The sequence below is a fragment of the Grus americana genome, chromosome 1, assembly GCF_028858705.1.
Source record: "Grus americana isolate bGruAme1 chromosome 1, bGruAme1.mat, whole genome shotgun sequence".
NCBI classification, from domain to species: Eukaryota; Metazoa; Chordata; class Aves; order Gruiformes; family Gruidae; genus Grus; species Grus americana.
In genome coordinates this window covers 85,094,138-85,106,004 of record NC_072852.1, presented here as the reverse complement: position 1 = coordinate 85,106,004, position 11,867 = coordinate 85,094,138, and the positions used below count along the sequence as shown (strand labels likewise).

The 11,867-nt window shown below is 46.4% G+C and overlaps 1 protein-coding gene across 6 annotated transcripts; it reads right to left on the bottom strand.

Annotated features, from left to right (window-relative positions):
• Positions 1 to 786: 786 nt before the first annotated feature.
• Positions 787 to 7,694, bottom strand: LOC129204508 (C-type lectin domain family 4 member E-like). Of its 6 annotated transcripts, XM_054820663.1 has the most exons (7): positions 7,298 to 7,631; positions 6,260 to 6,355; positions 5,096 to 5,188; positions 2,320 to 2,471; positions 1,971 to 2,197; positions 1,492 to 1,688; positions 787 to 1,221 (listed from the first exon to the last, which is right to left on the bottom strand). In XM_054820663.1, exons 1-6 carry the CDS (start codon positions 7,332 to 7,334, stop codon positions 1,529 to 1,531), a joined length of 765 nt encoding a protein of 254 aa, XP_054676638.1. In that variant the 5' UTR covers positions 7,335 to 7,631; the 3' UTR covers positions 787 to 1,221; positions 1,492 to 1,528. The 6 variants fall into 6 exon arrangements, with proteins under 6 accessions (XP_054676638.1, XP_054676676.1, XP_054676666.1 ...); XM_054820701.1 differs by lacking the exon at positions 1,492 to 1,688 and having other exon boundaries at positions 787 to 1,266; positions 7,298 to 7,694; XM_054820691.1 differs by lacking the exon at positions 1,492 to 1,688 and having other exon boundaries at positions 787 to 1,423; positions 7,298 to 7,693.
• Between the last annotated feature and the right edge of the window lie 4,173 nt (positions 7,695 to 11,867).

Sequence of the window (11,867 nt, the reverse complement as noted above, 5' to 3'; positions counted from 1 at the left end):
GCTTTACTCTGAGACATGGCTGAAACTCTTGTTCAGAGTTTTACCACCTGTCCTTCAACAGTGGCTGCATGAAGCAGGGACAGGGACCAATTCTTCTGTCTACCTTCACTTGCTGTATTGTACAACTAATGCAAAAGAATGGGTTTGTACTTCTGTATGTGTCCATGTGTGTGTGAGTGTGTGTGTGTGTTTGCAGGGAGATGGGATCAGAAACTTTGCTTCAGCATTTCTGCAGGCAAACCCATTATCATCTCCCAAGATCCCTCTTTTGTCAGGACAAAACTGCGGCTGCCTCTAAAACCTCCTGTAAAACATTGGTCACTCTCTATGTGTCTTATCTGTCTCACTTTCTTCCTCAAAACACTGCTGCTGTGGTTTCCAGAGCTGAGTTGGGAGAAATCGAAAAGAGAAGTCCATTGCAATGTTTTGGTTTATTGTCTTGTTAGACAGGACAACAAAGTTTTGTCCATTGTGAAAAGATCCCAGAAACTCTAGTGTCCTGGTTTCAGCTGAGATAGAGATAATTTTTGTTCTAGTAGCTGGTGGCTTTCAGCTGTGGCTAGGTAGTTCTAGTGTCTACCCTAAGTCAAGGACTTTTCAGCTTCCCATGCCCTGCCAGGTGCACAAGAAGCTGGGAGACCATAGCATGGACAGCTGACCCAGAGTAGCCAAAGGGATATTCCATACCTTATAGCATCATGTTCCAGATATAACTGAGGAAGCTAGCTAGGAGGTGGGATTGCTGCTCGGAAACAGACTGGGCATTGGGTGGGTTTGGTTTTTTTCCTTCCACATACGGTGAGCAATTGCATTTGTGCATCACTTATTTATACATATATATAAACATATATATACACACATACATTTGTGTATATATATTTTTTTATATGTATATATAAACCATCACAGTAATATTCTCACCTGCAGGTGCCAAACACACTGAAAAGTTAAATCCGCCATGCAGAGGGGCTGGGACTTGTCACTCAGAAGAGAGTCTCATGCAAAGAGCAGAATTAACATTTATTGATATGGTTTTTTAACTTATCAGCACAGGATATACTGAAGGAAGAAGGAAACATTAAAGATAAACCACGTATAATTGTTCCCTTCAGGGGTGGGCCAAGCACACTCCACTGAATGCTCTTTCAAATTCTGCTCCAGTGATTTGTGGGACCAGTGTCCTTTCGTGAAACAGAGAGAGGGCCTTTTCCGCATCATTATCTGGACAAGGAGTCAAGGAAAGTACTGGAGGATCAGGGCACCCATCTATGAAGAAGGAGAGTGAAAAGGGGCACAGTAGGTCCTTGAGATCAGCCTGAGCAATTTCATCCAGGACTGATCTTCAGCTTGGAAAGAGATGCAGGGGCACAGGCTGGGAACTGAGGTCCTTCAGAGCTGGGATTCTGTGGCAGGCTTGCTCATCCTACATTGCAAGATAAAGGATTTGTGTGGGTTCAGCTCTTTCACAAGCTGCCCTTTCTTCAAGGATACTCCTTCAGGTCCTATATCCAAAGTGGAGTTTCCTTCCTCAGACAAATTTGACTGCGAGTTCACAAATTCGATAGCAACTTGTGAAGCAAAGAATGTTATTCCAGTTACTGTAAGTGCTGGAATCTGTGTTTCCCTTGACATGAATTGCAGCACATTTTTCTGCAAAGAGTAAATTGGGTTCCCCGGGTTTCCAGAACCTGTAAAAGAAAGTTCCTCTATTGGGAATGCACTGGTATGCATGACAGTGGGAGTGAAGTCATCTCAAACAGTTGTGGAAGAGGAAGGAGAAGATTGCTACAACAGCAATCAGGAGCTCTGGCAAGGCAAAGACTAGTCATGTTTTTGACTAGAAAACTAGTCAAGTTTTCTGACTTAGAATACAGTTAGGAATAGAGACTCGTCTCTGACACATGTGTATTAATCACTTGGACTGAGGGGTGTGAATTACAGGACGTTCCTCACTCTCCCGGGATACTCACGTGGCTGCCTTCTTATATGGAGTCTGATCCACCCACTGCCATTGCCCATTTTCGTAAGCAGTTAAGCCTATGTAGTATTTTGTTTCATATGCGTTAGTAAATACTCTTTTTGCCAAGTTGAAGAGGAACTCCTGGAAAAAGCACAATGTCCATGAGGTGCAGGACTGAGCAGAGGGAGGCAGCAGGAGTCCCTGCGGGCTGGGGCTGGTGGCAGAGGGGAGCCGGTGCTGAAGGGGTGCAGAAGGGACATCTCCCCTCAGCTGCAGGAGCAAGGAGGGGCTCCGAGTCCCCTCCAGGGCCTGGCACTGTGTCTCTGGCTGCTGTGCCCCTCTCTCAGCCCTGCACCTACCTGCTCTGCTTCGCTGTTAATCACCACCAGGTGGGAGCCCATCCCAGTGCAGTTCTGCACACTTTCAGCCCAGCGCATCTTATCATCTGACAGGTAATAGCAGCTTTCTTGAAAGCGTTTCCAGCCCTTTGGGCAGCACATCCAGCTCTCCTCTGTGGAGAAAAAAAAATAATCACGCTTTTGAACATGATGTGCTGTCCTTCATCTTAGGGAGCTCATTGTAGGGTCTAAGTGTTAGGGCAGGGGTTTGAACTACACTTTTAATCTGGGCAGAGGTAAATGCTCTCTTCCATGTTCCACAGGTAAAGCTGTCAACAGCCTGGCAGGGTCCTGTCACAAGGCCCCTGCCTGAAGTGCCTTTCCCTTTCTCTATCTGTTCCGCCATGTCCATGCAACCTCTGTTTGGTGAGAATCAGTTTCTGCATTACACTTCCTGAGGAACCAAGATGGGAAGTAGTTGGCTTCCGCTCCTCTGGGAACACTTCCATCAGAGAACTGTTGTCCAAGTGTTTAGCTCTCAACTCATGCAGACTGACAGAAATGTGCAGTAAACTGCTCTGGCAGCCTTGCTGTCACCACAGGCAGTTCCTTACAATAGCCAAGTTTTCCTAGAGATCTGCCTTATAGCCAGAAAGTCACATGACAGATTAAAAAAACACAGATATATCCTCTCAAAGCATGAGGCTGCATGCTTTGAGGCTATATATGTGTATCTATGAGCTGTATATATTATACTCTGAATATATCTCTGTATAGAATGTATCAGGCTGAAAAGTTCATCCAATAAAGTCAACAAACAAATGCATCCTTGTATGTGCTACCTTAGATGCTTGCTCTTAATCTCAGACCTCAAAGGGACTCCGTTCTTGTGAGATCTCCCACCTGGAGTACGGCATCCAGCTCTGGGGTCCCCAGGACAAGAAAGACATCAAGCTGTTAGAGCAAGTCCAGAGGAAGGCCACGAAGTTGATCAGAGAAATGGAGCACCTCTCCTATGAGGACAGGCTGAGAGAGTTGGGATTGTTCAGCCTGGAGAAGAGAAGGCTCCAAGGAGACCTAACTGCAGCCTTCCAGTACCTGAAGGGGGCCTACAGGAAAGATGGAGGGGGACTGTTTATCAGGGAGTGTAGTGACAGGACAAGGGGTAAGGGGTTTAAGCTGAAGGAGGGTCGATTTAGATTAGATGTTAGAAAGAAATTCTTCACTATGAGGGTGGTGAGGCACTGGCACAGGTTGCCCAGAGAGGTTGTGGAGGCCCCATCCCTGGAAGTGTTCAAGGCCAGGTTGGATGAGGCTTTGGGCAACCTGGTCTAGTGGAGGGTGTCCCTGCCCGTGGCAGGGGGTTGGAACTAGATGATCTTTGAGGTCCCTTCCAACCCAAACCATTCTATGATTCTATGATTCTATGACTCCCTTCTTTGGTTTCCCGGCTAGGAGCTCTTCATGGGGGGGGCACATGCAGCGATAATGCCCCAGCCAAGCCAATGTTCCAGCCCACTCACAGCAAGGAAGTACATCATATTCATACTACAAGGTGGACCCAGATAACCCTGTGTCCTTCAAGAGCTGTCTTTACAGCACAGAATCTCACATCCCATTCTTGGCACCAAATGGAGGGAGTAGAGTCCAGTGAGTGGAACAGGTAGCAAAACTTTTGTTAACCTACCTGTGGTCTTATATATTAGATCAACTCAAGGTGCACCATTATGTACCTTTACAGAAAGAGACCGTGGCACTAGAGAGCATCAGAAAATATGCAAAATCAAGTTCAAGCAGTCTAAGGAGACTTGGAGCTCTCTGTCTCTGTGCTGCCCCCCCCGATCTTTCACTGAACTGCCGGAGGATGGTCTGTAGCCATCATGTACTCTGCAAAACTTTTCCATCCATTCCTAATTCCACAATGAAAGCAAAAGTTTTCCCACATGACTAAGCAATGCTGGACAATTTCTTCTAAATTCTTAAGTGTGTCGGTTGGGAGATGGACATGCATGTGCCTTGTGGAGCTAGGCAGGTTTTTTTTTTACAGGGAACAGCAAATTGAGCATGTGCAGAACACAGCTTGTCTGGCCTTCCATAGATGTCCACCATAAGAACAGGTGAACTGTGCCTATTTTATACCTGCAAACACCTTTTTTATCATGGACTGTAAACAGAGTTTGAAAAGCTAGCTCAGATGTTACTAAAGGGGTTAGCCTTTGTGCAAATTGCAACCTGTTTCTGAATGCAGCACACAAGTGAGAACAGACCTCGGAACTGAGTTTTGGAATTTGTGCTGCAGGAATTCTAGCACTTGCCATTGCCATCACTTCATGTGTGACGGCAGCCCAGCTTTCCAGCTATGACAAATTACGTAACAACATCCTCCTACCACTCCTACTTCTGTCCCTTGCACTGACCATGATGCCTGTGTGAGTGGGCAGTGAGCCAGCACAGGGAGTAGAGCTGGATTGAACCAGCCCTTGCAAAAGGATGAATCACTTGCAGCTAGATTAGTGAACTGGACTAGCAGTTGAGGTTGTGTGAGGGGAAGAGTAGGAAAGGTGGTCAAACATAGATCTGGACAACCCACCCTCTTCCACGGGCCCAGAACATGTTTTCATAGCATCCAAAGTAAAATTGTGCAATGCAGCATTTTCCCTCAATTGTCCAGCTTCCTTCCTTAAAACAATCCAGCTCTGGCTGACCATCACATTCCCATTGTCGAAGGCTGACTGACACCAGTGTAAATTTTGGTGAGGTTCTTAGTGTGGCTTAGGAGGCTTTTAGCATCACTCACTTTTCCCTGCAAATATGTTGGGGACGCAGCACCACTCTGTGGCATTCTGGAGCAGGGTCTTGTACTGGCCGTAGGTTCCATGAAGGAAAACAACTGGGAAGAGAGGAAAGAGAAGTGCTACTGTCATCGTTTCCTCATTCATGAGCAACATGCCCTACCCACACCCCACACCCTGCCCCGCTTCTGGTTTAAAGTCCCCACAGAGACTGTTACACTAACCAGCTCTGAAATCTGTATTGAACAAGGAGATGAGAAACAGCAGGCTGCTTCTCCCACTACTGGTCACTCCCTCCTTTGAACAGGCATTAGTTGCATGAGCTTCCCTCACCTCTGCTGGCTGAGAGACTCATTTTCCCAGCTGACAAAACCAGCTTAGACATCCTTTGAGGATGGGGTCAGGAAAGGGTCAAAGAAGTCATGGGATAAGCTTAATAAAGGTGGAATGTTAATATATATTTCCTCTTAATCTTCCTGGGCATTGCAGTTTTAGAGCATCACTTTTACCCTTATCAAGAAGGGGTAGAACTGTTGAGTGTTGAGGCCTCACCCAAGGGAGACAAGAAGAAGCATAGAAGAGTCATCACAGAACAGTATGATACTCCAGGACAGTACAAGCAAAGGATTTCCCTTTTGGTCGGACCGAGCAGTGTGAGTGGGATGCAGCTGGAGCATTTTGATGGATTCACCCCCACGCTGCTAAAATATGGGCAGCCTGATACCAGTATTTCCAAGGAGATCGCGCTGGCTCCTTGGCTGCAACATTGTCACAGGGAGCTCTGAGAGAGAGAGACCAGGTCAGGACAACCAACATCCAACAGCCAGCCTTTGGGGAACCTACTCAGATGCCCTCAGACACTAAAGAGACTTCTCAGCTCTTGGTGAGAAGGGAGAAACTGACTGATTTCATCCAGGACCAGTGTTATTCAGGCAGGTGGGAAAGTGAGAGGAGCAGTGGGAAGGTCCTGCCAGGGAACAAACCTTAACTGTGGAAGGGACCCGACTCCCTGACTAAGAGGGCAGAGGTAGGAGGGGGGCAGCAGAACAGGCTGTTTTGGTAAAGGGCATTTGCCTGCTGGCAGAGAGACTAGGACTTTTTTTTCCATCTGACAAAAGGCAATCAACTACCCCTTCATCCCAAGGGAATTACGAGACCCTGGAACCCACCAAGGCAGATGGTTACAAAAGCAGTTTTGATGACAAGGACAGAAACAAGGAAGACCCAGGGTTTCAGCCAGGAGCAGCTTCTCTCTTCTACTGGGGCTGAAAAACACAAGGCAAGAATGGGGATCCCCCAGCTCAGAGTCAGGGGCAGGATAACCCAGGTGGCTCTGTACCACAACAACCTGCTGGTACCCTTGTTCCAAGGACTGGGGATCCCCACAAGTGCTGTAACCAGGTCCTGCTGTAACCACGTCCTGCTCACTGTCATTAGCAGTGGGTCATATCCACAGAGTAGGGCAACACGGGGGCTACTGTGAAGCTGCTCTTTTATTTCACTTTTTATCACAAGCCCTGCTTGTACCGTTCCCAAACTGCACTCCTCTTTTCTTTGTCCTGTCACACCTCCTTTCTCCCCAACACATCTTCCTTATTGCCCTCCATTACCCCTGTCTTTCAATGAATGCTCTTTCCATACTTCCCTCCTCTTCATCTCTCTTTAGAGCTTCTTTTTCTCAGCTACCTTTATTTTGGCTCTATCCCACAAGCCCTTTTATACAATAGCCTATAGTCAAAGGAGTGACTGTCCAGCTCAGCGTTTGCAGAGGCAGACACACAGAAGAGATTGTTTCCACAGGGAGAATGGGCACTTTGAAGCTCTTGGGAGAGCCCTTGCTTGATTGTCCTTAGAGACACCAGAGGTGGGAGTAGTGACTTGTGCTTAGCTTGATGCAGGTAGTTTTACCTCGATAATGACAGTAGGATAGCGCTCTTCAGTCCCATGGTTTACAGAAAAAAACACCAAAGGGGATGGCAGACCATAGTCTGCCTGGACTTTCATTCCCCCTGGCTCTAGAAAAAAGGTCATTCTCCCAGCCCGGGCACTCTCTAGTTCCCTCATCTGTTGCTTTGCTCTTGTCCTAAGCCCCTTCTCCTGGTACAAGGCCAGCCACTATACCATGACCATTATCTATCCCAGTCCTGTATTTTCCCCCATCTCCTCCTTCTTCTACAGGAAGACAGAAGGGAAGGCTTTGTGGTTACCTGCAGTTCCAGGACTGACTCTCCCTCGGCGATTCATTATCTCTACCGCAGTATCACTCTTCTCCACCAAGAGTCCACATTACCAATATAACCACAAATACAGCTTTCCTCCTGCACAGAAGACTGCACTAGGACAGCTCCCACACTGGTGAGGAGCCTCTATAATCTCTAATCTGGTGTGCAGAAAAAGCGATACCCTGGGTGTTCCCCACAGCACATGCAGATGGGGGAATTTTCACCATTTCTCTGCCAGGACATTTCACAAGATGCTCCTTGCAACACAGAAACTGACAGAGGCAAATGGAAACAGATGAAGAGTAGAATCATTCCAGCTCGAACTACCTCCTTTTGCACATATTCAAGAAGTTTCACAGGACATACTACTGGCCTTACCTCTTTGGTGTTTGTTCTCTCCTGGTGAGTGAGTATGTGTGTGAAAATGCCTGTGCTGTTGGTATTTGCTAGCAAAGGGCTAAACCCACTCCTGCAAAAGGGAGTCAGAAAATGACAGGAAACCATATCTGTGACTCAGTCTGGGCAACCCCCATGTGAAGCCTGATCACAGTAACCCAGAGCGCAACAAAGAATTTGCCAACGCTGTTTTTAACTAAGTGCTCAGGAAAAGAGGATGGAGCTTTGAGTGGAGGGATTGCATGTGACCTGTCATTATGGAGCTCAAGGTCATAAGGGAACACTAGACAGTGCCAGAATCCCTGTGCACTACAGATCATGAAGTTTTACTTGGTCATGACTACAAAAGGCACAGCCATACCTGGTACTTCTAGCACTGCTCAAGGCAACTTGATTCAAAACGCTGCAGGATAAAGTGTGCCTAAGGATACCCCTAAGGATAAATAATGTCTGCTGGATCTCATTGTACTCTGAATGGACTGGAGTGGGTATGCAGCCTTTACTCTTCCATGTTCCATCAGCTAGTTTCTTTCTGTGAAGAGGCATACACAGATGCACTGAGGAAGGAATGAGATAGCTAACACAATAGCATAAGCACATCAGTTAAAGACTCAAAAGAGCAGCGCAAAAAGCTGGTTACAAACGAGGAGCCTAAATTGTGTGTAGAAAATATCCTCTGAGTATGTTTTTTCATGCACGACAGGCTGCAGGCAGGGTCCAACCATCCAACAATTCTGTTGCATTGAAAAGATGGTCCATACACGTGCTTGCTGGTATTGTCGTAGAAGGTATGAGCTACTAAAAGGCACTAGCTACTGGATTCACAGTGCAGTGAGAGATTCTCAAGTGACATTTTAAAAGGTTCCCAGCCGTCATGCTGGAGAACAGCACCGAATTGTACCACAGATGCCCAAAATGCATTGTGTTTGCTATCACTCTAAAATATACTTGCTTTTGCACATATGAGCTGGGAGCTGACTTCAGCTGATCAGTATGGAGAATGCAGAGAGTGCAAAACTGTCAGAAGGAAAATATGCTCAGTGCATGTGTTTTAAATCTAATAAGGATAGATCTAAGTAGTTTACTGATTTACTCATGACATGGAATTAACAGACAAACCATGACCTGTATATTCAAGATCAGTATCAGCAATCCAACAGATAAAACACAATACCAGACACAAAATATTAATAAACACCTACAAATTTCTAAACAACTTTATGTAACTAATCCCCCAAAGCTCTAAACCCCACACGCACACACAATCATATGATTACTTGTGCAACCTCCTGCCTGCCACTCCCACCACAGGAAGTGCAGGCTGCAAGAACACATCCCTTTTCTGGGAGTAGGGGTTTCCCTATTCTCACACACTTCCTGCTGGAGATGTAGGTTCATGTATATCCACGACACTTCCTACAGTCTGCTAACCCACAGGCCTGCGAGAAAGCACAAGGTCACATATGCACACTGAAGTTGTGGCTCTGTACATGTTGCACCCCATTCTGCCAGGAATGCAGGTTACCCACAGTATCCAACAGGGAGGATGCTCTGTTACAGACAGAGGTTGCAAAGTTCCAGGGCAACGGTCAAAACAGATTTCCACTGTCATTTCCTTCCCACGTCTCTCTCTTTTCTCTGCTAAAAATCTTCTTGCTTCTTCTAAACTTTGTTTTTAGACTGACTCTTCTCTGCCTCAAAAGCCTTTCGCTAATTCCCTGGTTACTGTTAAGCTGGTGGTCATGTTTTTCTTTAGCAATAGTGTGTTTGGGGCAAATGCCCTCTCAGATAGTTTCAGGTGTTCCATTCACACAGCTGTTCACATTCATATTCCTATTTTATCAGTTGTTGCTATCCAGGCCATTTGACCAAGGCGAAGATCTCTGCAAGCACCCTCATGTGAATTCACTTTGGTGTGTGCACAGGGTCTAAAGCAGAGAGATCAGATGACTTTCTTTTCAGCATCACAAACCAAGCTAATCTTCCCAGCAAATCAACAGCTGACCTTACAAGATTCAGGTGACTAACAGGTCTGTCCCACTCCAGGATAAAGAGACTCAAAGTCGTGAGGGTAGCCAAACTCCGCACTAGCCTGCACAGAAACTCCATAGTAGTCCTGGTGCCGGACAGCTGGGACAGTGATGGGAGAGGTTACCTCCTCAGGGGAAGGCTCTGGAACCATTGCAAATAGCTTTTCCAAAATATATCATTTCCAAAATGGCAGGAACTTATTTCTCTTTCCTGCTGCATAAACATGCTTGGGGAGAGCATGTATCAATGACCTCAGTCTTCCTGTACATCTTTCCACAGTTCTGTAAGTAAAGATTCTCAGCTGTTCTCTACCTGCTCCAGTCATGAAGAGCTTCACAAGTGACCCTAGGTTATTTAACTTCACAAATATATGTGTCAGATCTGTGTGCTGGGGCAATGGCGTGGCACCTGGCAGTGCAGAATTGCTAGGGACTTCTGGCCCTGAACCACTAAAGGCAGCGGTATTTGTTTATAACAAGTGCACTCCTAGAAGAGGCAGTGGAAATCCTTGAATCTACTTTCACACACCCATGCAATATAGACAAAGAGTCAACAAGCATGACATGGATACAGACAAGATCAATGGGACATTAACTAAGGAAAATATTGCAGTCACAATGTGTCTTGCAGGACTCAAGATTGCAGGAGAAGACATAGAATGCAACTTCCCTCAGAGGTAATCAGGAGAAGCTGAAATCCAAAAGCTGGAAGATAAAATTTTCAGTTCTTCTGCAAAATTATACGACACAATAAATTAGTTGCAGCTCCTATTTAAGAGGTGGGAACACAGCAAAACACATGTTGGGAGCACTGAAGGTGCCTGGTTTTAGAAGCAGCCAGCCACCTGAAGCAGATGGAGAATACATGAGAGGATTCCAAGCACCACCAAAGATCAACAGGTGTGCTCACATTCAGAAATGAACTTGTTGGATCTAGGTATCTCATTTTCAGGCATCGGTGGCAGTTTCTCCATCCACTTGAATCCCTTGGGGAGTCCTGCTTTCCAGTTTTCTTGAATTCAGAATGACTTTAAGGGAAAGACTTCTCTGCAACAGTCAAATAAAGGCAAGTAGTCTAGAAGGGGATACCGACAAAGTGAAAGGCAGAAAACACAGAACAAGTGCAACCAGCTGTGACAATATAGGATGAGAGACTTAATCCCACAGGAAGTTCTTCCCAATGTGCCTGTTTGCTTTGCACTTTCGAGGACTGAAGACCAGCTCCACAGTCCTAAGCCCCAGCAGTACGTGTGAAAGTGCAGCTAATAGAGGCAGCCAGCAGGCTTAACAGTTTGCGCAGCAGTTTCCGAGCTTTGTTTTCAGCAGCAAAGTACGAGCAATCCAGGAGGTTTCTGGAGTGCCTTGATGGTAACTTCCTGACAGGTTATGGAGGACCTGATGAGGAGACGTGCTCTGCTGGATCTCACACTTACAAATGAGGAAGAACTGGTTTGGGATGTAAAGGCTGGGGGCAAGCTTGGCTGCGGTGACTATGAGATGTTGGAGTTCAGGATCTTGTGAGGAGGGAGCAGGGCAAAACCCAGGATCACAACCAGAGACTTCAGGAGAGCAGACACTGGCTGATTTGAAGATCTGCTTGGAAGTCTCCCGTGGGTAGACTCCCACTTACCTGATTTGCTTCTGTATTGATCACCACCACATGGGAGCCCAACCCTGTGCTGGTGTCCTTGCTTTCATTCCAGGACATCTGTTCAGCCAATATGTATCATAGAATCATAAAATCATAGAAACTTAAGGCTGGAAAAGACCTCTAAGATCATCAAGTCCAACCGTCAACCCAACACCACCATGTCAACTAAACTATGTCTCAAAGTGCCACGTCTATGTGTTTTTTGAACACACTCCACCACCTCTCTGGGCAGCCTGTTCCAACGCCTGACCACTCTTTTGGTGAAGAAATTTTTCCTAATATCTAATCTAAATCTCCCCTGACGCAACTTGAGGCTGTTTCCTCTTCTCCCATTGCTTGTTGCTTGGGAGAAGAGACCAACACCCACCTCACTACAACCTCCTTTGAGGTAGTTGTAGAGAGCAATAAGGTCTCCCCTCAGCCTCCTCTTCTCCAGACTAAACAACCTGCGGCGGGTTGACCCTGCCTGGGGGCCAGG